General features: G+C 45.2%; 1 protein-coding gene across 2 annotated transcripts in view; it reads left to right on the top strand.

Moving 5' to 3' along the window:
* The window catches only part of LOC116952723 (complement factor H-like), an 88,875-nt gene extending 70,982 nt beyond the window's left edge, over window positions 1-17,893 (top strand). For both annotated transcript variants that reach the window (XM_032972330.2, XM_032972328.2), the window contains exons 29-33: window positions 8,883-9,056; window positions 10,735-10,831; window positions 13,394-13,473; window positions 15,359-15,556; window positions 16,594-17,893. In XM_032972330.2, the coding sequence (XP_032828221.2) occupies window positions 8,883-9,056; window positions 10,735-10,831; window positions 13,394-13,473; window positions 15,359-15,556; window positions 16,594-16,811 (767 nt within the window). In that variant the 3' untranslated portion in view covers window positions 16,812-17,893. The remainder of the gene's footprint in view (window positions 1-8,882; window positions 9,057-10,734; window positions 10,832-13,393; window positions 13,474-15,358; window positions 15,557-16,593) is intronic.
* Window positions 17,894-27,674: the final 9,781 nt, after the last annotated feature.

Consider the following 27,674-nt stretch of genomic DNA (forward strand, 5'->3'; position numbering starts at 1 on the left):
GAATATAAACGATATATTTATAAATGACATAATTTATATATAAAATTGTAATATAAAAAAAATATTTGAATATAAATACAGTAAACCGAGTTCTGGATTTGCGAGTTTTTCATATTAGCGAATTATTAAATGTATACTAATTCCCTATTCGCAAACCGCCGCACTCCAATATTTGCAAGTGTACGTGCCAGACCACCGACACCAAGGAGGTGCGTGCATAATGTTACATTTGAAACTGCGTAGATAAGGCATGTACCCTCGGCTGCCCGCTTATTCCTTACCTCTCCTGCATCTCTTGGCGTCATCACTCCCTCTCCTACATCCCCACCCGTGTCACACGACGTCATCAACCCCTCTTCTCACCACCCCCGCGTCTCTCGACATCTCCCAGTTTCTCACAGCCTCACTCCAATCTGGCGTGATGTCATGCCGGTGTGTTACAGACAACAACAACACCCGCCATTCGCCACTAAATGGCGGTGACGTCACCATGGCACCTATGGAAGCCAGGTGCACTTTGAGGCGTCGTGAAGTGTCAAATGCACACTGACAGGAGGTCATGAGTCAGACCCCGGTACTATGTGTTGACTGACTGAGATTACTGGCGTACGCACTACCTGTGCCTCCTACTGTGCCAACTTGCTGCATTTTAGCCACCCGGCACTCTGCCCTCCGTTGTTGTTGCAGAGCAACTGCGTCCATTTGAATAAGAATCAGAATATTTATACTGGAAGAATTCGATGAGCTGTGAAGCAATTTTTCACAGATGTCCAGTAGGGGTGGGTAAGCACATTACAACAACAAACAATACAAGAACATAGGAGTGCAAATTAGAAGAAAGGTAAACCAATCGCCCAAATGCATACAATTGAAACTAAACCATCCTCATTCTACCAGGCAAAGCCCACTGAGGTATAAACTTATTTTTCAGAGCGACCGGACCACAAAAGATAGCTCAACAAAGTGGCTAATCATTGGGGCATTTATAGCAGCTGAATTATCTCAATGCATGTTTCTAAATGTGGAGGGAAAAACTGTGGTACCCAGATAAAAAAAAAATACACGCGACCACGGGGAAAACATGCAAATCCAAATATGCAGGCGTCCTGCATACCAGGTGGGGAAGATGACATCAACCACCCTTAAATAAGTAAAATATGCAACTTCAATTGGCATAATCAATTCCAAAGCTTCAGATAGGCAGTAAAACAACAGCAATATGGGTCCCAGACCACTCCAAGACAACACATAGCTCAATAAAATTGTACATGAAAATTTTACTCTCAATGCATTGTTAAGGATCAAATTTACAACTCACATTGGCAAATATGGCTGTATCCAGCACTAATGTTCTTCTTTATAATATATATTTGAAGGAAGATGTATGCTGTTAAGTGAGGAAACAAGGTTGTTTCAAAACGTTGGTGCTGTAGTGGTAAAGGCTTTGTCACCTATTCCAATTCTTGTTCTTGGGATAGTTAAAAGGCAATTAGATAGACGCCTTAAGTTTCTTGGATTTGACAAATGGAGTTAATGAATGAGCTAAGTACAGTGCAGATTTTCATTAAGGAGTTTTTAGATAAACAGGCCCAATGTAGCTTTCTGCTTGCATCAAGTGATGAAAGATTGGATTTTGAGTCGATACTCTTTGGTTCTATTGGGTAAAGTCACGTAGGTAAAAAAATAAAATAACAAAAATCAATTTTATTTTTTACCTACGTGACTTTACCCAATAGAACCAAAGAGTATGGATCCTAGCAGTCACGAAAGCTTTAAATCTAGAATTTTGAGTCGAGGTCACAATGGTGGGTCCTGTATGGTACATCCAGTGCAAATCAAGCAGAATGATGAAGTGGGTTTTGTCTGTTTAGTGATTTATTAGGATCTGATCTGTAAGCAGAATCACTGCAGTCTAAACAGTTGTACACCGATAGCTTCAACAATTTGTAGCCGTAATCGAATGGGAAAACAATGTCTGTGTCTATGAAAATCCTATTTTTTATTTGATTTTATTCGAGATGTGATCAAAATAGCGTTGCAATGTGAGCTTTGAATAATTTAGTAAACCCAAGTATTTGAAGCACTCCGTGTGTTCAATGATGTTGTTGCTGATACCAGTAATAGGTGAAGAGACTGAAACTTGATTTTTTTAAAGGAAAATCTTTTTTTTGGGAGCAATTTAGTGATGAAAATTTATTTTTAACTAAATCAAAATCGTTTTAGAGATTCTGTTTGACTTCGTTAAATTTACCTGATACTAGTGTAGTGAGTCCACCAGACAAAGTATAAGAATCGACGGGCTCACGCCGTACACGTCCACCGTGTTCCGTGCCTCTCCCCGAAGCACACTGCCTCTCCCGATGACGACACCTCTCTCTATCTTTCCTCTTGACGTCATCCTCATACTGTACCCTAAGATCGCGTGATTATTGCTGCTGCATGACCTGTTGCGCCGCTACTGGCCATTTTGCAGCCCAATTTGGGAGGTCAAAAAGTTGGCGCTCTGGGAGGGTCAGGCTCCCTACAATAGATAAAATAAAATGCGGAGTATCCCATCGACGCATATAGGGCTAATCGGGATGCTGCCAGGAGCCCGCCTATGTGTAAGTCCCACTCCGAGTCTAATTAACCACCTGATACAGCATGGAAGTGAGGGTGTGATTTAGTCATTCCACCATCCCATCGGTTTGTGGGTGGTATGGAGAAGTGCACATTTTCTTACCTAGGATGTCACATGCTTCCTGTATCAGTTTTGAAGAAAAAATTATACCCTGATCCGTCAGAAGTTTTTCAGGGGCACTTTTGTCCATAACATTTCCCGGAACAAAAGCTTCTGATATTAACAGCATGCCAAGGGCCATGCTACTAGCAGATATTTGTGACCTCTGATGGTACAAGGTAGGGATTCAAATATATCCAGGGCCACCAACTCATTGACCCACGAAACCTCGATTGACTGTAGGGGAACTTTGACCGGGTGTGTTGGCGGTTTCCACCGTGCACATTCTATGCATGAGGCCCTACATGTACGATTATTTGCCAAAATGCCCGACCAGAAACAATATTTTTTAATGGTGGAAAGTGTTGTCAGGTCCCCCAAATGCAGGAGGTGGCGGCCATGCATCTCCGCTAACAACTTTTTACGTATGGAGGTTGGCACGACGAGACAGTAGGACTGTGTGCCGATCTCTCAACGCATCAACAGCCCTTTGTAATTCTAGATTTGAAGCTTTCGTGACTGCAAGGATTCATACTCTTTGGTTTTATTCGGTAAAGTCATGTAGATAAATTAAAACAAAATAAAATAAAACAATTAAATCACGACGTTTCGGAGGCAACACAAGCTTCCGTCTTCAGGTGGAAAAGTCAACGCAGAATATCTGTGTCAGGAGCACAGTTCAGAGACGACCTTGGATTATATACAGGTTAAGGAAGGGGGAGGAGTCAGTAAGGGGGCGTGGGTGGGTGGGAGGGCTGGGCTAAGCAGCCTTTTTGATAGAATTCTGCGGGTAACACCCACTTCTCAAAGCTCACATCAAAGGGCCCACCGATATGGGCTCACATCAACGGGCTCACATCAAAGGGCCCTCGATGTGAGCCCACACCAAAAGGTCCCCCGGTGTAAGCTCACATCAAAGGGCTCACAACAAAGGGCCCCCCGATGTGAGCTCACATCAAAGGGCTCCCCAATGCGAGCTCTCTGTGAACGCGATCAAAGGGCACTATCATATACAACCACTGAGGAATGGCTGTCCAAAAAATTGAAAGGCAAATAACGCTTGACTTGATTTAAAACATCTTTCAAGTGATTACTCAATTTGAAAACATCCTCTCGGTTGAAGTTGTGTCTATGTTTGTAAATATGGATTGCCTCCTGGACAAATCTCTGATAATAGCCTGTAGGTTTGCAGAGCACCTTGGTGTCGGAGAAGACATTATCATGATCACCCACAGCGTTGTAATAATGATCAGCTAAGGCAGAATAATTCGTTCTGCCGTGTTTCAAATCTGATTTGTGCTCGCGGATTTGGTCAGAGATATGTCGTTTCGTCTCCCCGATATAACAGTCCCCGCAGATACAACTCAATTTGTAAACACCGAGGTACTGTAGGTCAGGAATCTCATCCTTTACTGACGGGATCAGATCGCGGATTTTGTGCACTGTGTTGAACCGGACCTCGATTTTGTGTTTGTTTAGAATTTTGGAAATCTTTTTAGTAACGCCTGATATGTATAGTAACGTAATGATTTTGATCGGATTGTCAAGTGGTTGTTTCTGTGTGGTGGGAGAAACAGCTTGGCGGATGGTATGGTCAGAGTAGCCATTCATCTTGAGGGCAATATGTACATGTTTTAATTCACTAGTCAGGTGGTGTTTGTCAGAAATGCAATGAGCCCTATGGATTAACGTTGGGTGGTGGTGGGAATCAGGTTTCATGTAGGAGTCTGTGTGGGTGGGCTTCCTGTAAACAGAATGTCCCAAAGAGTTATCAGGCCTTCTCTCAAACATGACATCCACGAATGGTAGCTTGCCATCTTTCCCCACTTCCATGGTGAATTTAATGGAAGGGTGTCTGGAATAGATGTGGTCTAGGAAAAGGTTCAAAGCTGGGAGGCCATGTGGCCAAATGACGAAAGTGTCATCCACATATCTCTTCCACAGGGAAGGGATGTGGGTGGATGTCTGGATGGCGTCTGATTCAAATTTCTCCATGAAAACATTGGCTATCACTGGTGATAAGGGGAAACCCATGGGGGTACCCTAATTTTGTTTGTAGAAGGTACCATTCCAAGTAAAGTAGGTGTTGGTGAGGCAGTGCTTAACCAAGTCCATGTTGGACTAAATCTTCGATTATTGTGATGGTATCAGGTACTGGGACCTTGGTGAACATGTGACTTTACTACGTGACTTTAGTGAAAATAACCAAAGAGTATGAGCCCTTCGTAATTTACGAATGTCGAAGCTGTTGGAGGCCTGTCCTGTTTTGGGCTGGATTTAGCTATGGCACGAATGGGGTCAAGCGTCTCATGTTCCATTGTAATTGGCGCCATTCATCTTGATCCAGTCCTAAATCACGATCAGCCAGGGGAGGCCCTGGTTTGCCTTCCCAAATGTGCACAGGTGCTGTGAGGCATGCTGCGTCAGGAGAGAGTGGTTTACATCTGGGTGAGCCCTTAGCATATGCACAAGTACCTGTCTCAGGCAGATGCGATAAAGCATCCGCATTGGTGCGGCGCAACCCCTTCCACCTCATAGAAGAATTCTTGCAGCCTATCAATCTACCTGGCCATTTGACCAGAGGGTCGGATCGATACGTAACGAGTATTGCAGTGCTGCGTGGTTGGTCCACACTGCAAATTTTCGTCATTACAGGTGTAGTGACTAACTTAGAGACAATAAGACTTGGAGGCACTTCTTTGTTAACGAGCACCATTGGGATTAACACACTTAATATTTAGTCCATCTATTATCGGTGATGCTACTCAGCCAGGACAGTTGGTAGGCTGTCTGACTAGCGGCGCCCAGAGATGGTTGAGACAGAGATGACGACGAAAATAATGGTGAAGATGACGAGAAGAATGGTGATCCCCACCATGCTGTTGGACTTCAACAGCATGGTGGGGATCCCACTCCAACAACAGCCCCAAGGTCCCCCACAGTAGCCCCTCTTATACTGTCAGTGTGGCCTCGCTCCGCCCCGGCAACGCCCCCTTTCTGGAACCTACTATCGCGTTCCTGGTGGGCCCCTTCCGTGACCTTTCCCCCATATCCCCCTCTCGTATAAATCCTGGCCTGCTGACGTCAGGACTGCCGTATGCCACAGATCTCCTTTTCTGCCAGCAGCCAACGCTATGCCACTACATCACCCCCCCCCCACCCCCCCTGTAAAAAAAACATCCGTCTCGGCTGACAACAATCACATACGGAGAGGGGGAACTTACAAGAATTCACTAACGCGAACCGCAAGGAAGTGAACAATTTCCGACATCCGCCAGCGTGCTGTAGCCCACGACCATCGGGAAGGACTCTAGATCAAACAGTAGACACGGCCCGGATCGTGTCTGCGGCCACCCGCTAGATGGTCTCGGAACTCAATTGAACGACACAAAGGGAGCGGTTCATCGGAACGAAGCACTCTTTGAATGGGTCCTCGCCGCCGGACCCCCATCTAGAACGGGAATTGGCGTGTTGGGGTACCCCGGGACACTACACAAACGTCCTAATGGGCGCGGCTCCTCCTGGGGAGAAGAAGATGGCAACCGGTCCCTCACACCCGGTCCGTCCCTCGGAGGCGCTGTCGGTGGGTCTGCGGGCGTCAGGTGCTGGGATCCTGTGGGCGATACAATGGAATCCTCCTTAAGCACAACTTCCGGGCTCAGCCACCCCGGCTCATCAGACACATCAAACACCCGGCACTCAGGAGGTGGAGATGAACCATCAACATAGGGTGGAATATAGGGTTTCAACCGTGACGGGTGCACAAACCAGCGACGGCGACCAACCTGTATACGCACGCACTGCGGCCTCTTGACTACAGTCACCTCAACAGGGCCCTGCCACAGCCGGTGCAATTTAGGGTATGTACATAGGGGCAACCTAGGGACAATGCAGCCATGCCTTGTCCCCAGCGGTCCATGGGGTCTTATGAGTTTTTCATTCGCGGCCTGTTGTTTAGCTGAATTCCCTTGAGATGCCTCCCGCGTCATCATGCGCCAAATCGTGACCTGCATGGGCATGACGGCCCTCTTTTTGCCCAGGTCCATGCCCAACTGAGCCTCCATGGGGGGGTCACTTTCCCTCCCATACATGAGGTAAAACTGGGAGAATCCTGTTGAGGCGTAAGGGGCAATCTTATATGCGGCCAGGACACCGGGAATGTGTAAGTCCCTGTCCGACTGCGCCTCATTAACTTGTTGGCACAACATGGACGCAAGGGTCCTGTACAAGGGCTCCACCATTCCGTCCATCTGGGGATGATTTTTTTTGTTCCCAGGGAATCGCACACCTCCCTTAACAATTTTTAAGAAAAATTTCGCCCCTGGTCCTTAAGAAGTTGTTCCGGAGCCCCCTTGCTCAGAACATACACGTGCAAAAATGCGTCCAGAATGGATGTGGCCGACTGGTCTGGCAGAGGCCATGCCACCGGCCACTGGAACAGGTATTCCACCCTGACAAGAAGGAATTTGTTACCCCTCTGAGTGGCGGGAAACGGCCTGAGAATGTCCAGAGCGACTACCTCTTTGATACGAGACACCGTGATGAATTGTAACAGCGGCTGGACCTGCCTTGGTGAGGTGCATCAATTTCTGGTGGACCGCCCGTGTGAGTTTTCCCCGTAGAGCAGTTGACACCGCCCCGACCACACCCCCTTCCTAGAACCTACTAGCGGGTTCCTGGTGGGCCCCTTCTATGCCCTTTTCCCTAGATCCCCCTCTCGTGTATATCCTGGCCTGCTGACGGCAGGACTGCCGTATGCCGCAGATCCCCTTTTCCGCCAGCAGCCAGCGCTATGCCACAATGGCCAGGAGCTCTCTCTTCGTTACACAGCAGCGTTGTTCGGCCGATGACAGGAGCCAGCTGCCATATGCTATCACCACCTCCCTGCCCGACTGCACCTGGGATAGGATGGCCCCAATCCCTACATCGCTCGCATCTGTATCCAGTGTGAAGGGCAATGAAAAATCTGGATATGCCAATGGTGGAACCTCTGTAAGGAGTGTCCACAAATTTTTAAAAGCCCTGTCCTCTTCTGTACCCCACTGGAATTTCTGCCCCTTAGCTGTAAGTGCGTGTAGGGGTTTCACGATGGCTGCAAAATCCTGTACGAATCTGCAGTAATATGAAACAAAACCTATAAATCTTCTCACATCCGACACAGATACACTATGTGCCTTAAATATGACGGAGGGCCATTCGAGGTGGCATTTAGAAGGCTTGAGTTTTAAATGTGCTTCCCTGATACGTGAGAAAACCGTCCTCCGGACACAATTACGTTGTCCAAATATTTCAGGCGAATGTCCCACTGGAGACCTGTCAGTACCAGCTCCATGAGTTGTTGGAATGTGGCTGGGGCCGTTTGTAATCCCATTGGAAGACAGTTAAAATGAAATAACCCCTGCTGTGTCCTAAAGGCAGTTTTGTGTTTTGAATCCTCATCCAGCGGTACCTGCCAAAATCCCGATGATAGGTCCAAAGTAGAAAAGTATTTGGCTCACGCTAAGGCATCCAAGGAATTGTCAATCTGCGTTAGCGGATAAGCTTCCACCATTGTGATCTTATTGAGTCGACAGAAGTCGACGTAAAACCACAATGAATCGTCTAGCTTATTCACCAGGACGATAGGGTTCCCCCATGAGCTCGTGGATGGCGAGATTAATATCGGCTTTTACATCTCATCGATCGCGTTTGTACGTGAGCTTTCTTGACCGGCCCCATGCGATATGAATTTTGGAGGATGGGCGGCGCGTTTCCTGTCTCTATATGATGTGACATTAAATGTGCCACCTAAATCGTATGGTCCTTTCTACAAATGTCCTCAAAGTCTTGTAACAATGCCCATTAACAATTCTGGGCAGAGGAGCAATGTTCACAACAATGAGCGAAGTGCTGGGAGGCTAAAATGCAGCAAGTTGGCACTTCACATTGCCTCAAAGTGCAACTTGCCTGGCACAGGCGCCATGGTGACATCACCGGCACTTATTGGCGAATGGCGGCTGTTGTTGTTGAAGACTGGTGGAGGAATGTCAAGAAAAATGTGGTGTATAAGTTGGAACGTGTGTCGTGATTGTTTTCAAACATCCTTCATTGTGAAATACAAGCGGGTCACCTCTTTGAATGACTAGACACTGCTCTTTAAATGTATTCTGTCTCCATTCCACAGCAATTACATGTGATTCACCTGCTGAAGGTCCACATCTTATAAGCAGTTCCCCATCCAGGCTGGAATTTGGCAGTGCGATTACATATACTTGTGAAAGGGAAATGACACTAAATGGGCCCTCAACGCGAACCTGTCAGGCCGATGGAACCTGGTCAGGCGAGGACCCAGTGTGCGGTAAGGATGATTTAACCTCTGTGAACTTTCACTTTCCTTTTAATTTGAAATCAAAATGTACACCACATGTATAGCAGGCGGCATAGGCTCTGAGGCTATGTTGTGGGTATGTGAAGGCCGTGTAGCAAGTTCAGTCGCTATACCATATTTAAATGCTCCATCATCTATGCACCTCCATCTTCTACCCACACTGAACAGCGTGGTGAATTTCAGTCAAATAACTTCCACGACCTGCATGGTAGAGAGGTACTCATCCAGCAGTAGATTGCATACCAACCTTGTTAAAGACTAATTCACACCTTATTTATCACCCCGTGCCCCTCATAAATGTCAAAGTTCATCCGACAAAGTCCCATCACAACGGAAAAACGCAAATAGACAAAAAAAATTGTCCGTATTGAAACGGCTGTACGCCCTATGGACCTGACAACTCAATTTCCCTGTACAAGAATAGGGGGCAAACCGTATGGGTGGACACCTATGAGATTGACTATATATGAGTCTACACATCATAATATTTGATGGAGAGGTCAAAGCAAAGAATAGAGTTATTTTTTTAAATCATGCGGTAGCCTTGCATCGATTTCGTTTTAAGTAGGCCTCGGCAAGGTAAGAGGTAAAAGGTAAAAACAACGAGCCTACCTTTACCCTACCTTTTACCTTGCCACAATACAATCACTCTACCCTACCTTTTACCCTTCAGCAGGTAAGGTAAAAGGTTAAAAGCAACGAGCCTACCTTTACCCTACCTTTTACCCTTACCCCATACAAATTACCCGATTACAGGGTAATTACTGGGGTACCACACATGAAAAAGGTTTATAACAGGTAAATGCTAGTTAGACCGCTTTATTCATATAGAATACTCTCGATTATTCCAATTTTACATGCTTTCTTTAAACTCGTTGTTGTCGTTGTTTTATCCTCAATTCTCGTAACTCAATTTTTACCCACTTCCTAATGTGGTTTCGACTGCAAACTTGGTATACTTATTTCTTACTCATGACAATACTATATTCTATCATTAAAAATAAAATAAAAATATTTGTAAACATTCTTTTATATGTTATGTTTCGGCTTGGGTCTAATTGTCCACTGTCAACTGACGTTGGCTGTAATTGGCCACGGTCCAAGGTACCGTATTTACCGGGTAATACTTCGCGCTACCTTTACCCTACCAGGTAATTCTTCCAAGCTACCTTTACCCTACCCTTTACCTTACCCCTTGGCATGTCGACACCTATACCCTTTACCCTTACCCTTTTACCCGGTAAAAAAGGTAAATTACCTTACCTTGCCGAGGCCAATTTTTAAGTACGACTCAGGAGAACTTGGTTGGGTAAACACGCACGTTATAAAATATTAAGAGTTGTGAAAGCCTTGCTTTAAAATACCACAACAAATATTGGTGACAACTGCGAATTGACAATTATTTAGAACAATGTAGGTTAACAATTTTGTCAAAATGACATTAATTAAAAAACATGTTTTTTACAGCGCACAGTTTTAAACAAAATAAGTAAAAAGTTTTTGAAATGTTAAACATTTGTAATTGCAAGACTAATTCACAATGCATTTACATGTATTGAATTGGATATTATATTTGAGGTTATTACATGACATAAATCGCTATTGTATGAGACTGTCATGTATCATTGTATTCTGCTATGTTCTGCAGTCTTTAATTGCCCACCTCCACTCGAACAATTGCAAGGATACTGGATTGGGAATGACTATTCCTTGGGAAGCTCCATCACATTAAAATGCAACAAAGGGTAATGTATATAAGAATTTATAGTTTTGTACATTTGGTATTTGGGCCGTTGTTAGTGCAAAGATACCACAAAGGCACTATGTCACAGACACAGTTTGCAATAGTTTAACTTTAAGGGCCATGTTGTTCTGTAGAATCCCAGTTGAGAAGTTAGCAGCCAATTTTTCAAATTTGGCAAATATAGACGATGAAGCTGGCACACAATGGCTACTTGTTTCATTTAATGTCAGGGAATGTTTAATGCACACTGAAGCAGATGGTGTGTGTTTTTGGTTCACCCACCCACAGCAATAACCAGGGCGACCTACTAGAACTGAACCACAAACCTCTGAAACAAGTAGCAAACGTGCTACCACTCGGCCATGTGACCTCAAACAATCGATTGCCATCATAGTGCTTGGCACAATACACATTTGCAAGGGATTGTTTGACATTACAGTAATTAGGTTTGCAATATGTCACTAAATTACTTGTTCAAAAGACATACCTTGTACAACATGAGGTCGGAGTACGCACCCGGAACCCTGCCACATGCAACCTCCCAATCGACTAACTGCGGCGAACCCTATAAATGTTATGGGATGGACAGAGGGTTTTAACAAATTGCCCCATCATTTCATCTGATGCACCAGGTGTGCTTATACCAAGCTTTAAAAAAAATGTCACTCAACTCAAATGGGGGAAAAAAATGTTGGTGCAGGAATCAAATTGTTGGCCCCTTATCAACGTGCATCAATGCGATGACTCGATTCACCAGAGGTCACATTTTATGGCCCTTACTCTTAAGTAAGAGAGTCCTGTTGAAGTAGTCTATGACACCAGCTTACTCTGAATGTCCCGCATCTCATCAGATGTCAGAAGCTAAGTAGGTTGAGTTGGGATAGTGCTGAAAATACAGTGCCTCGTAAAATACGGTGCCTCGTAAAATACAGTGCCTCAAAATACAGTGCCTTATAAAATACAGTATGATTTAGTGTCATGTCTTTCAAATCTGGCGTAAATATGTAGAATATCCGTTATTGGGGATTCCTGATGCCACATTACTTGTTTATTTTACAACCTCTAATCTATCACAGTGGCTGGCTGGTTACTGCCTTAATGTTTTGGAGGTGCTTTGTGAAGGTTAATAATTTACTCTTGGCCTTCGCCAATGTATTGGTCCAATGCTGTTCTTGCACTACACTCTCCATCTTGGTGCCCTCATCTGGAAGCAAGGCGTCTCGTATTACGCTGCTGATATTGATCTTTAGTTCAGTATCTCTGACATCAAGGTCTCACTGCGACTCTTGTCTTGTCACCAACTAAAGCTCAACATGGATTGCAATAAAGTGATTGTATTTCCCACCTCCTCCACACCCACGCATTGCGTTTTTACCTGTCACTCTTCAACGGCATTGTTAAATCTCTTCCTTGGATCATGTACCCTGATGTCTTCCTCAACTCTGACCTCTTATTTGCTCCTCGCATACACCGCACTGTCATATCACGCCTAACCATTCTCCAGAACAATAACATTTCCCATTGTGTTACAAGCTTCACCGCTGTTGCACTCACATATGCCCTTGTCAGCTCATGCATTGAATACTGCAGTCACCTGTCCAGCCTGCCATTATCCAACTTTTTTCCGCGTCAATCCATCTAGCAGTCCGCAGCCAGGATTGTTCCCCAATTCCCCCACTTGTCGCTCCCACCGTCGTTGTTGGCTCTTGCTGGCTACCCATGCCATTCTGCAATTCCATCAAACTACATCCAGAGTTCGTATTCAGATGCGCTTCCGTGGCCATCTGAAAAGCTTTCCTTACGAGATTAGGAAGCCACTGGATCTATGCACTTTAAATATGGATTGAAATGTTTTTTTTACAACTGTTTTTTACGTTTTAGTTTGTTGTCCTTCCCCCCGCACATCTGCGAAGCACGGTTGGCTAAGTACGATACGAAAGAAGATCAACATAAATACATTCATTCCATTCTTGTCAACCCATACGGTCTACCCGTATTATTGTACAGGGAAATTTAGTTTTCAGGTACAGACAATTACTATTTTTTGCCCGTTTTAATACGGGAAATAAATAGTAATTGTCTATTTGTTTGCGTTTCTCCCTTGTGATTGGACTTTGTAGGATGAACGTTGAGATTTATAAGGGCACGGGTGACCAATAAGGTCTGAATTGGTCTGTAATAAGGTCGGGACTGATAAGGGGTTGACAGGTATGGCATTAACATTTTCGCTACTCGACCCTTGGAAATCCCTACCCAAACCTTCTGCCTCGCCACCGCCTGGCATTTGAATCCCTCTGTGAAATCCAGGTCTTCCACCCCACCTGGTCTTCCTTGCACCTCCTTAATTCCTTTTGTTCCCACCGTCCCTAACCCTGCATTGTCTACTCTCTGCACCAGACTTTCTCCTTCGCATTTGTACGTATGTATGTTGAACTTGTTTCCCACCATACATAGCCAAATGCGCTAATCGCGTAATCTCTAAAGCAGTTGAACGTCCTGGATCCCGTCCTCTTCTGTATGTAAATTATGATGCTGATGGTGAATCTTCTGCTTTCTCACCCAGTTACATTGTGGCAGGTTCTGATAAACAGACTTGTCAGGAAGATCAAACGTGGTACCCTTCACAGTCTCCTACATGTCAGCGTAAGTTACCACCCTTGTATCATGTAAAGAGCAGTTTTACAAGGAGCTTAAGTGATAATGGTTTACACTCTTGCCAAATGTCGATGTAGTCATAGGGCTTATATCATTATCTAAATATTTTGAGTGAAGATCTCAGTGTGGCTTTGACTCCCTGGATCTCGTCCTGCCGGCATTTGCCGTAGTCCCAAGCAAAACGTCCTATCGAATTGCAAAATTTGGATGTGAGGATTGTTCTTCAACTTACCGGTAAGCCTAAATAATAATTGGTGTGTTAAATAATTGCTTATGAGACATTGGGCTAGAGTTGTGTCCTGAGTATAGAGACACAAAAGCATGCGTTATAAGGAATACAGTGTTAAATAATACTTGAAGACTTGTAGAATATTCATTCAGGGTTATATTATAGGATCCAGTCATTTTGGGGATAGCTATACAAGTAATGATCTGGCCAAATTTGTGTCGTAAAGGCGCTTGAATTGTCACCTGGACCAGCATTTATTGCCCCAATGATTAATGTTGCAGCTCACCGGGAAGCTGAAGAACAATCTTCATTAGATAGGACGTTTTGCTTGAGACATGTCAAGCATCCTCGGCACGCGATGGAGGCATCCAGGGAGTCAGATTTGTACCATATATTTGCATGCCTAACCCACCTAATATGCGATTATGAATAGTTATATTGGCTGCAAAACTATACCTATTTTTGGATATAGTAATAATACTTAACCGGTGCCCCGAGTGCCACGAGAGCCATATTGGAAATGACCCTTGGAGACATGTCTATTGTAGGGCAAAGAGACGTTGTGCTAATCACGTTATTTATAATGTGAATCGCTACTCTTTAATATAATATGGGGTATGGTGTAGTTGCTCCAGACAAGCCAGACCCTATGTCACATTGTTATGGCATCACTCATTCACAGGTTGATCGTACAATATAAATAAATAAAAAGGTACATCTACTCTATAAGAATTGATTAACTATATACTACAAATAAAAAAGAGTCGATAAAGGTGCTTCAACTAAATGTTAGGCACATTGTAGGGTCCTATTTGCAATGTATATGTAGTAATCATGACTTACATGTATTTACAGTGTACATATAATCATATAGCTTTTGACAGACTGTTGGGGCAAGTCCTGTCAACGAGCACTTGTGAAGGCCGGCACGGCGCATGAGGGGGTGGGTGGCCAACAAAGGCTACGCCTATTTATTGCAGACCTATTATTGCGGTGAAAGTATCCACAGACACTCTTAACCATTGCAGGCCACCAGTTTCAGTTTTCAGTTTCATTTATTAGGTATAGCCCTGTGAGCCATTCGGCTCTTGAATCGGGTGCAATCGCAACAAACAAAAACATGAACAAGAAACATATTAAAGTGACTATGTGCAAACAGCAAAATCCAGGAAAAAACAGCAAAAATCATATTAATCCAAGATACCAGACTTCTGGAGATTTGTATGGCTCAAATCTTGATCTTGTCAGGTTAAACCTGAGTAGCATGATAATTGCTCCCCCAAGTGAAATCTCCAGATGTGTGTGCAATTTCACACGTAAGATACGTGTGTTGGGTATTGCGATGCATACAAATGCTAAAATTGGTGCATTCAGTGGAGATGTCTGCATGTGTGTGGGAATGATTTTGAAGCTGTGGGAATCGGTGGTGATGGGGGCCCATCGTGTCACGTAGCCAAGGACGACAGTGAAGGCTGTTCTTGGGGCACAGTATATATGTGTTGCTCACCTTTCAAGGGATTGTGGGGGCAACTGCTCCATGGGTGTCCGTGTCTTACAGAGCGAAATGTCACTAACATTCCTGTTAATTAATAAATTGTTTATCTTCCAATTTCATTTTTTTTACAAATTTGCTTTCCTCAACAGGTGCTTGTGATCAACCAATAGATCCCTTTGGACGTCTTTCAGACCAGCACAAAAGCAAAAATGTTTTCAGACAGGGAGATGTTGTGAGGGTCACATGCTTAAATCGATATCCATATGAAGGCTACAATCTACAATGCTACGATGGACAATGGGCCCCACCCGGCTCCACCCGGGCTTTTCAATGGAACACATGTGGTGGTAAATCATATGCATTCAATTTGAAACACTTTGCGTTCGGGAGAGAAACTTTAATTTGACTCCACCGGCAACTTGGAATATGTATTACGCGTGTCGCCTTATATGCAGAAATTATTGAAGAAGGCATACTCATTTTTCAGAAGCCATTGTGAAAAACAAATTCGCAGAAAATAAAAGTGAGGGCTACAAGGCATGTGCCACAATCCAGTTAACCACTTAAGGGGTCACAGTATAATTCCACCAATGTTTTTTTACATAATGATGAACACTCTGTGGAAAATTGGCCGCTTTCCACGCGAAGCAATTCATGACGGGACCATTCCACAATTGAACCTTATGGTGGGACCCCGGGGTGCCGAATAAACGGAAGTTTATTCGGCACCCCGGGTGTAATGTTTAGCAAACTGCGCTGGAAATCTATTACCTGAGTTTGATTTCTGGCTATAGCAAATATCAGTGGCTTTTAACCATTTCTAACACTATCTGGAAAAGATCAAGTTCAGTAAGTTTAATTCTTGTGGCACATTGTAACTCCTGTCCATAGACTCATCACGTGAACTAATAACACCTAAAAATACAATACTGCAAGTCAGTTTTTAAATAATTTTTTGCTTAATTAGAACCGGAGTATAAATTGGACAATAACTCCAATTGTGTATGTGCATTTTACATTTCATATATACGTAGTTGTGTGCTTGAGTTCCTGCTCAAGTGAGTGTGGGGGTAGTGGAAGTTCCACATTACTATTGTGGGGCCCAGTTTATCCAACGGACAACCACTGCTGCCATCCCACAAGTTGGTAACCTCTAATATCACCCAAAGAGGGATGATGGATGAGTGAAACGTTTCCCCTTTTCGCACGTGCAGTTTTCTAAGTGCATAACATTAATGCCAAGTGAGCTGCCATTGCTAGAGACATGCTGTTTATTTGTGCAAAAGCAGCAGCTGGATTTGTCTCGTGCTTGGTATCTCCACGTGGCTGGGCATGAGTACTGAAAAAACAGCGAATTGACTAACGTGTGTATTGCTCTCTGCAGCGTTCTGTGGGAGGCCTCCGTCACAAGACAGAGCAACGCTATCGCGGAGATTCACCGCAAAAAACATGTATCAAGTGGACGAACACTTGTACTTTGATTGTGACAATTCCTATTCCATAAGACGTGGGTATTATCTTTACTGCAGACAGGACAATACGAAGCGAACTAATTGGGAGACTTGGAATAATGAGTGTGGTAGTCGACCATGTTGCTCATGATAGAAAATCTCACGACACTTGGCTTCACCGATTTCCTTATGATAATGCACACGGCTATGTATCAGTTGGCCAGATTGATTTATTCTCATTACTTACATTCTTTTATAACTGCAACACGTCGACCATAATTTACAAATTTGATATAATTAAACAAGTGTTTATTGACAGTGAACAATAGCCTCATTTATCACGGAAATTCCTGATTTAAAAATAAATTATGTCATTTTAACTAATAGCTTTTAGTTGTTGATTTTTAGTCCGATGATTTTATTGTCATTCAACATCCGTTGACTGTAGTGTAATGGTTTTATTTTTCTATTGTGCTATCTTGGATTACAATTTCATTAATAAAAAAGCTAAATTATTTTTGCGTCTACAGTGCAAAAGCAATGTCATGAAATTATCATAAGTTGGGAATGTATTGCCTGCAAAAGAGAAGTCATATTTTAAAAAAAACTATGGCATAAAACTATTTCCGCATTGAACAGTTGTAAAATCTGATGTGATTTTAATGGCACACGTTAAAAAATGAAATGCAGATCCAACTCTACAGCTTTGGTCGTGCAATTCATTCAATATTAAACACCCATTATTGAAGGGCAGATCAACAACAATAAAACGTAACATTGTTAAATTAAATGGAGCTCAGAAGTCGCAAACCAGAACACCGTGGGATCCCGAGCTTTTCCTGGCTGATGCGTTTTTTGTAAATGCATGCACGCACTATTATAGTGCCATAGGTTCACTGCATATTTGATATCTGATACGAATGCAACATTTGAAAAAAATAATGCTCAAAATACAGGTCAATGGACAGATACGTTTTTCATCATCGTGATCATCAAGAATTGTTTATCCATTGTTGGCCGAAGGCTTCCAAACATCATCATTCGGCCATGGTTCTGCGCTGTAACAATCCAACTCCTGCACGTTGAACTGATGACAGGGCCCAGCCACTTCTGCCAACGGTTTGGGGTTGGAATCTTTCAGGCCGCTCTGGTTAATACTGCGGGTGGATGAACCATAACTGCGTGCTCTCTGCTTCACAGCGGACATTAAAGATCTGCTATTATTGAAAATGACAGCCATTTCCTGCCTGTATCATGATCAAAAGTTGCCAAATTTACAAAATAGCAATCGTTGCCTACCCCCTACTGGTTGACTAATGTCGACTTGCAGTCCTCTTGTGGTGCACAGACATCTGTCACTGGGGAGGTGCCCTTCGAATGTTTGAGATGAGACGTGATGCAAAGTACTCTTGAGTTGCCGATGCATTTTAGTACCGACCATATATAGCCTTTTAACACATTGTTAGCACCTTATTTTCACGCGTAGAAGAATGTCTATTAAGGCCGATATGGCACACGACAACATGCACGTAAAAAATACTCTCACACATGCACATCAAGACATTCTCACGCACAATAACAACTCTTGCACAAATATATGTTAAAAAGTCACGCTCACTATATTTTTAAAGCAGTAAACAAATACTGTATCTTGATTTGAAGCTTTTGTGACTGCAGGAATCCATACTCTTTGGTTCTTTCGTTAAAGTCACATCGGTATATATATTTTTTTACCTGGGTAGAAGAAAAAAGATAATTCTACCTAGGTAAAAAAAAAAATTCTACGTGACTTTACCGAAAGAACCAAAGAGTATAGTAAATAGATAGCCTGACTGTTTTACTTAGACATAGACCGGGTTACGTTACGGCAACCACGTTGAATGTGGGTTGCCTTCAGAATATTTAGATTGGAGGAATCCAATGAGCTATAAAGCTCTTTACGCTTTGCTTATTTCGGTAAAGTCACGTAGGTCGAAAAATAATAGATCACGACATTTCGATCGCAACACAAGCCATCGTCATCAGGTGGGACAACCACAGCAAGAACAAACTGCTGAAGTAGGCGAGGGGTCTGCCGTGGCACGAGGTTATATAGTAGGCCTCGTCAGTAGGGGGTGAGAGAGAAGGGGGGGGGCAGAAAGTGGACCCCGCAGCAGCACCCGGCTCACTGGAGTAGAGTATAAAGCTCTTTTTCACAGATAGGAAAGGTAAACAAATCATTTCGATTTAAAGCTTTCGTGACTGCAAGGATTCATCTTCTTGGTTCTTTCGGTAAAGTCACGTACAATGAGAATAAAACAATAAAACAAATAAGACAATAAAATTCTCACGACGTTGAAGCGCTCAGTTGCTTGGAGAGTATATAGAGTTTATTGATAACATTGATGTATATTCTTAGTTTTTTCGGTAAAGTCACGTTGAAGAGAAACAACAAAATAACAAAATATATATAAAACAATAAAAAATTCTCACGACGTTTCGACCATAACTCAAACGGTCATCATCAGGTGTGTCGGTTTGATGATGACCGTTTGAGTTATGGTCGAAACGTCGTGAGAATTTTTTTTATTGTTTTATATATATTTTGTTATTTTGTTGTTTCTCTTCAACGTGACTTTACCGAAAAAACTAAGAATATGAATTACTGCAGTCACGAAAGCTTTAAATCAAAACATTGATGTAGTTTATATTTTAGTTTTTTATTAGTTTACTATATGGTATTCATTATACAGTGTAGTATATACCCAGTTACTTTATATTTATAGCTCAACTTATTGAAGAATATATTGAGTACATTTATTATATTGATGTAGTTTATACTTAGTTTTTTCACATCGGTTGATTGTATGATAGTTGGGTAGTTGCAGTCCTTTAGCGTCCATATACTAAATGCCTCTGTTGATATGTAAACTTTGACTTTAACATAGCTATTTCCGTGACCAGTCACATGCTAATCCCTCACATTAACATCATGCTAATCTCCCAGTTACATGCTAATTTCTGACTTTAGCACCCTGCTGATCCAACACTTTAACACAGCTATTTCAATGCTAAATTCTCCTGTTTGATATGTAAACTCCTTTGTCAAGGCGCTGTACTTCTCCCACCTAGCTTAAAAGACGCTGCGAATCTTAGCAGCGTTCATTGAAGCACTGTCGTCCCAACAGTTCTGTTCCTTCAACTGAAGAAGGCTACTTGTGTTGTGGCCGAAACGTCGTGAGAATTTTATTGTCTTATTTGTTTTATTGTTTTATTCTCATTCTACGTGACTTTACCGAAAGAACCAAGAAGATAAACAAATCATATTCTCGGTTCTTTCTTTTTTATTTCCCTTCTACGTGACTTTACCGAAAGAACCAAGAATATGAATCCCTGCAGTCACGAAAGCTTTAAATCAAAATGTAAACAAATCACTTAAAATATATACACATACAACTAAACTGTGAGGTTTTTTTCTCACCAGGTAAAGCCCACTGAGATATTCACTTATTTTTCAGAAGCGACCTGGCCACAAATGGTTGCTCAACAAAGTGGCTCATCGTGTGGAAATATCTAGCAGCAAAATAATCTAAATCCTGGCCACGCACCGGGCCTTGAGCCCACATTACACGTGATTGGTTCACTTGTTGGGGCTCAACGTCCACCACGACGACCTCTTCCCTCTCGTCCACCTCATCACACCGCGCCTGCCACCCGCGTTTCCGTCGTTTCGACAAGACATGCTGGCCGACTGAGGCTGCTCGGGATTCACTCATCGGCGGGAATTACGCGCATCACACCCCCGACTTGGGCTTACGATGCCCACACGCACTCCCACAGCGCTCGCCTCAGCACCACCTACTCTTGCTTCACACAAGACTCAACGGCGTGCTAACCACAACAACAACCTCCATTCGCCACTAAGTGGCGGTGGTGAGGTCTCCACGGCGCTTGTGCCAGGCCATTTGGACGTTGAGGCTACGTGAAGTGTCGAACGCCCACTGGCAGGAGGCCACGGGGCAGACTCAGCAGGTGCCACGGGCCGATGCACCACCCGTGCCTCCTACTGTGCCAATTTGCTGTGTTTTAGCCGCCCGGCGCTCCGCTCATTGTTGTGAGCGTCGCTCCTCTGCCCTCGCTCATTGTTGTGAGCGTCGCTCCTCTGCCCTCCGTTGTTGTTGGAGGGCGACTGCCTCCACCTGCCCAGCAGTGTCCCTCACGAGCCTCCTCCACACCGCTGGTACCAGTCACCGGCAAGTCCAACCAGCTGCACATCCTCCTGTACCACATCACTCCATCTCTTCTCAAGCCCGTGCCGCGCCCGTTTAGCCCCCTCTATCTGGCCGAACCAAAGCTGTTTCGGCATGCGGTGGGCTGGGCATGCGGGCTACATGACCCAGCCAACGCAGCCTTGCCTGCCGGAGGAGCTCACCGATGGGGCTTTGTCCAGATCTTTCAAAGATTTGTGAGCTCACAATCCAGGGTGGTTAAACCCACCACTGTTACCACCACTCCCCTTCACACCCACGGACAAGCCGCCGGTTGCGCGCGGCCCTACGGCATCGAGACCCACACACTTCTTCAAGACCATGGAGAATTACAACCGTATACCACAGTCTTGCTCAACACCTTTAGGGGCCGTCCATAAATGACGTCACGCGATTTTGGACGATTTTTGACTCCCCCACCCCCTTTCGTCATATGGCGTCACAAAAAGTCAGACCCCCTCCACCTCAAATATGACGTCACATTCAAATAAAACATGCTTCAAATCGCTTTAAACTATTGTCATTGTAGTGCGTATTTAATGTGGCACTGCACTCTGATGTTGTAGGAGAAAAAAATTATTAAAGTCTATTTAATTAAGTAGAACGTGTTGTCTATATTTATTTAAAGCTGCGGATTTTGATGTGACATCACATTTCTCAACCCCCCCCCCCCCTATCGTCACACATCGTCACAAATGTCTGACCCCCCCGTCCCTAGGTGCGTGACGTCATTTATGGACGGCTCCCTAGGCGCAAATAAACCTTCGCAAGTAAGCAGTCTAAGTCGGGTGCGACACGAGTGGGCAGAGCGAGAAAATCCTCCAACGCTGCCCAACCCCCCACCCATTGCATGTGTTTTCTCGCACTTTATCACTCTGACCCGGTTAATCATTTAGGGCCAAAATCCAATGACACCATTAAGCCAAATTCGGGGGCGCTGCGATGTAAAACTGCCCTGTTGGGTCGAGCCAAAACTCCTAGCGCCCTGGAAACAACCGTCGGATATTCTTTGGGTGTTTCGGTAAAGTCACGTAGATAGTGACATTTTTTTTCTATCTACGTGACTTTACCGAAAGACCCAAAGTATATTAATTCTTGCGGTCACGAAAGCTTTCGGTCAAGATTTAACCATCGGATAGTTCCTCAGAGGAATCCTCGGGAGTAAAAACCCGACTGTTCGACCTAGGCGATCCCAATCAGGACACTAACTACGACGACGCGTCTGTTGAGTGGATTCAGTTATGGTGGGGGAGGTGGGGAGCAGGTGGGGAGCAGGTGGGGAGCAGGTGGGGAGCAGGTGGGGAGCAGGTGGGGAGCAGGTGGGGAGCAGGTGGGGAGCAGGTGGGGAGCAGGTGGGGAGCAGGTGGGGAGCAGGTGGGGAGCAGGTGGGGAGCAGGTGGGGAGCAGGTGGGGAGCAGGTGGGGAGCAGGTGGGGAGCAGGTGGGGAGCAGGTGGGGAGCAGGTGGGGAGCAGGTGGGGAGCAGGTGGGGAGCAGGTGGGGAGCAGGTGGGGAGCAGGTGGGGAGCAGGTGGGGAGCAGGTGGGGAGCAGGTGGGGAGCAGGTGGGGAGCAGGTGGGGAGCAGGTGGGGAGCAGGTGGGGAGCAGGTGGGGAGCAGGTGGGGAGCAGGTGGGGAGCAGGTGGGGAGCAGGTGGGGAGCAGGTGGGGAGCAGGTGGGGAGCAGGTGGGGAGCAGGTGGGGAGCAGGTGGGGAGCAGGTGGGGAGCAGGTGGGGAGCAGGTGGGGAGCAGGTGGGGAGCAGGTGGGGAGCAGGTGGGGAGCAGGTGGGGAGCAGGTGGGGAGCAGGTGGGGAGCAGGTGGGGAGCAGGTGGGGAGCAGGTGGGGAGCAGGTGGGGAGCAGGTGGGGAGCAGGTGGGGAGCAGGTGGGGAGCAGGTGGGGAGCAGGTGGGGAGCAGGTGGGGAGCAGGTGGGGAGCAGGTGGGGAGCAGGTGGGGAGCAGGTGGGGAGCAGGTGGGGAGCAGGTGGGGAGCAGGTGGGGAGCAGGTGGGGAGCAGGTGGGGAGCAGGTGGGGAGCAGGTGGGGAGCAGGTGGGGAGCAGGTGGGGAGCAGGTGGGGAGCAGGTGGGGAGCAGGTGGGGAGCAGGTGGGGAGCAGGTGGGGAGCAGGTGGGGAGCAGGTGGGGAGCAGGTGGGGAGCAGGTGGGGAGCAGGTGGGGAGCAGGTGGGGAGCAGGTGGGGAGCAGGTGGGGAGCAGGTGGGGAGCAGGTGGGGAGCAGGTGGGGAGCAGGTGGGGAGCAGGTGGGGAGCAGGTGGGGAGCAGGTGGGGAGCAGGTGGGGAGCAGGTGGGGAGCAGGTGGGGAGCAGGTGGGGAGCAGGTGGGGAGCAGGTGGGGAGCAGGTGGGGAGCAGGTGGGGAGCAGGTGGGGAGCAGGTGGGGAGCAGGTGGGGAGCAGGTGGGGAGCAGGTGGGGAGCAGGTGGGGAGCAGGTGGGGAGCAGGTGGGGAGCAGGTGGGGAGCAGGTGGGGAGCAGGTGGGGAGCAGGTGGGGAGCAGGTGGGGAGCAGGTGGGGAGCAGGTGGGGAGCAGGTGGGGAGCAGGTGGGGAGCAGGTGGGGAGCAGGTGGGGAGCAGGTGGGGAGCAGGTGGGGAGCAGGTGGGGAGCAGGTGGGGAGCAGGTGGGGAGCAGGTGGGGAGCAGGTGGGGAGCAGGTGGGGAGCAGGTGGGGAGCAGGTGGGGAGCAGGTGGGGAGCAGGTGGGGAGCAGGTGGGGAGCAGGTGGGGAGCAGGTGGGGAGCAGGTGGGGAGCAGGTGGGGAGCAGGTGGGGTGGCGGTTAGCCCTCCGCGCGATGAACCTGGCCACCAGGGTTCGCATCCCGTTCACGGCCAACACCAGTGACGATTATCTGAACCGGCCTTGGTCCTCTCCGTGGTCGACTTAGTGTTAAATGAGTACCTGGTGCGGTGTGTAATAAACATCCCCACTGGGGAGACAAAGGCGGTCGGGCGTGGTGCCGGCCACTCATTCCTTCGTGTGCCGTGCCGGCCGTCATAGGTGCTGGCTAACAAGCACTTGCCCCAACAGTATGCTAAGGCTATACGGGGGTGTCACATGGCACGAATAAGTGGTGGCAAAGGAGAATACAATGGAGAGTGGGGTCCACCTGTAATAGGGAAAGGGGGTGATTGAAAATGAGAAACACCTGCAGCAAACAAGGTGTCAATCGTCTGAAATTAGTGTGGCCGGCTTCCTATAAACAGAGATCTCCCCCCTCCCCACCCTGCTCTATGGACAGAGCACTCTGTCATAGGGGCCGTCCATAAATGACGTCACACACCGAGGGGGGGTCAGACATTTGTAACGATGTGTGCCGATGGGGGGGGGGGGGTCAAAATTCGTCCAAAATCGTGTGACGTCATCAGGTGTGCACCCGCTCAGCCAATGAACGCAATTTCCGGTTATTTCATATGGGTCTAAGACGTTTCCCTTCGTGTGAGGGCAACGTGTTCGATCCCAGCACCTGACGTCTGTATTTTTGGAGATTGTATGTTCTCCCCATGGTCACGTGGATTTTTCTCTCGGTCCTCCAGTTTTTCCATCCACATTTAGAAGCAACATGGGTTTAGAATATTTGTCTACTATAAATTTCCACTCGATAATCCACTTCGTTGAGCTGTCATTTGTGGTCAGGTCACTTCTGAAAAAGAGCTGTATAGCTCTCTGGGCATATCCTGGTAAAATAAAATGAAAAGTTTATTTTAATATGAAAAAGGCAGTGGTTTCTTCAGGTGTGATACCCGGAGCCATCCTCTAAGTAATATTATTTATTTCGTGGGGTATCAACATTTTTCTCAGAGATCGGTCGCCATTTCCTCCTATAATGTGTTTTGGTTCCATTTTGCTCTCTTTCCGGATATTATATCAGTTTTAGGTCATGACTAATTTTTTCAACAATTTCCTCATGATTTTACAGAGTTCTGTGTTATTTTACTTTTAGAACGTTTAGCCTTGTCACGTTCCATTAAAACAATAATCACCTGTGCACCATTTACATACCCTTTAATTCACACATGCCGTGTTATGCCCACATTGAGAAGCTGGTTATTTTTTTCATACATTTCAACTTCATTGATGACACAAACTAAAATGTAAATAACAATTCAAAAGCAATTGAATATTTTCCAGACTTTCAATTGTATTGCCAGACCTTTATTCTTGGGAGATTAGGACTGCTAAATGAAATGTACTGTAATTCAGCAGCTTGTACTACTAGAAAAATTATACAAAAACATAACATTGGTGTAATTTGTATAATACATTATACTCGTGCTTATCTTACACTCTAACTATTGTGAATAAAAAATAATGTGACGGGTGTGACAGTTTTGACAATGCAGTAACTTTGTGGCAGGCTTGGTCGCTCTTCAAGCGATGCACCTATTTTCAAGCCAACGTAGTCCTAATAATCAGGAACATAAAACAAGATCAACAAGGGTGTAGGTTTGTCTGCGCTGTGGAATTTAATTATTTGTTTGTATTGCTACTGAAGGACAATGCATCGAAGCTGGACCCAAAGAGTGACCAACGTAGAAGTAAGAAAACGGTTGCACATAGAAGACCTCTGATGTAGGCAGTGATGAGATGGAAACTGGCACTATTAGGGCACTTTAAGAATGGACAACAGAAAAATTAAAAGTGTTCAGGGGAAAATGGAAGGAACAGAAAAGAGAGGAAGACCTACCAGAGAATGGCTTGACGACATAAAAGATTGGTGCGAGAAAGATGTGCACGACTTGAGCATATTGGCACAAGACAGAGGAAAGTGGATTGTGATGATGATGATTTTTATACGTGAGGTTTGCTTAGGAATTCTAGTTTCATCATCGTGTGAAGCATTCTCAGGCTGCATGTTTTACAGGCTTCTAAGCTTCAATACAAGTGGAATTTGCCAGCCAAGACTTCAGTTTCAGCCGAACGTATTTAATCTGTGAGCTGCCCCTCACTGCATCAATGCATATTCACGTCTGAGGCTGGAATTTCTAAATTGTGTTGAGCTTAAGAGTTTATTAAACGCATTTTTGGCCACAAAATATATTTTTTCAATTACTCTTAAACATTTTTATACGCAAATAGATTCACATGTATATTTTTGACATTTGCCAAAGTAAAAAAAATAAAAGAAAATAGGGTGGCATGGTGGCGCAGTGGTAATGCGTGTGCCTCACAACAATAAATCATGGGTTTGATTCTTGACTTGGGTCTCTTTTCTACATGAACGTTGTATGTTTTGCAGGGGTTTTGTCAGGTTTCTCTGGTTTCCTCCCAAAGCTAAAAACACACAATGTAACTGGTATTGGCCAAACATCCCAATGCTATAAAATAAATGAAAATTACTCAATCAGGATTACGCACAGCAACAGCGGCTGCAACTGAGAAGAAAAACTTTACAGGACCCTCGTGCAAAAGTCTTGATGTAGTGAGACTTTTATGGGTAAACAAGGGTAATAGAAATAATATCATTTGAAATCAATTTCCACAACACCGTTTTAGGTTTCACGTTGATCATGGTAGATTAATGCTGAACATTTTACTGATGAGCCATCTAGACCACAAGTTTTTTTTTTTAATATTGCATTGGCAAACGAAAGAAAATCAATTCTAGATTTGAAGCTTTCGTGACTGCAAGGATCCATACTCTTTTCGGTAAAGTCACGTAGGTAAAAAAATAAAACAACAAAAATCACGACGTTTTGGCCACAACACAAGCGGCCTTCATCAGGTGAAGGGACAAGACTGCCTCGAGGACAGCGCTGGAGTGAACACAGCCAAGCTCAGACCGCGACCTTTAAGCTGTGTGAGAGGAATCAAGGTGCCTTTGACAAAGGAATTAGCATAAAAATTTGCATTTAATTGGCGGACTTAGCATGATGAAAGGTGAACATGTGCAGGTCGGCGAGGGTTTTTATCAGAGATTTGTTCACGAGGCAATTCAGATTTACAAACACAGACACAATTTTAACCGAGAAGATGGTTTCAAATTAAGCAAGCATTGGAAAGATGTTCTAAAATCGAACCAAACATTAAACTAATTTTCAATGGTACAGTATATTTTTTCAAGTAGTGGTACCCCAAACTTTCGCAGCATCCCCTCTCGTCCCTTGTCACACCTCCCCCCCTCGCCGACCTGCACATGTTCACCTTTCATCATGCTAAGTCCGCCAATTAAATGCTAATTTTTACGCTAATTCCTTTGTCAAGGCACCTTGATTCCTCTCACACAGCTTAAAGGTCGCGGTCTGAGCTTGGCTGTGTTCACTCCAGCGCTGTCCTCGAGACAGTCTTGTCCCTTCACCTGATGAAGGCCGCTTGTGTTGTGGCCGAAACGTCGTGATTTTTGTTGTTTTATTTTTTTACCTACGTGACTTTACCGAATAGAACCAAAGAGTATGAAAGAAAATCAATAGCATTGTTATCAACACTGCCTTATAACATACAGATATTAGCATAACAGCCCAGGCGATGGTCCCTCTTCAAAAGAGCAACCATGTCCGTTGCGGAAATGTTGAAATGTTAGCTTATGAGCATACATTATATATCCGACCATCACATATCCGCCCTAACCAAATGACCGCCTGCACGCAGTGCAGTGTTGGTGTTGTGGTGGCGTTAACTATCATTTTTATAGATGTTCACACATCTGCCCATTTCACGCATGCACATGATATACCTCAATTCCCAGCAAGTCGCATTTTCAATATTGTACTGCATATGGTTTTAAGTTAAAAGACCAGGTGAAGATCGCAATGACAACAAAACG

This window comes from Petromyzon marinus, chromosome 48 (assembly GCF_048934315.1).
Source record: "Petromyzon marinus isolate PM22_M1 ecotype Great Lakes invasive population chromosome 48, UKy_Petmar_22M1.pri1.0, whole genome shotgun sequence".
Taxonomy (NCBI): Eukaryota; Metazoa; Chordata; class Hyperoartia; order Petromyzontiformes; family Petromyzontidae; genus Petromyzon; species Petromyzon marinus.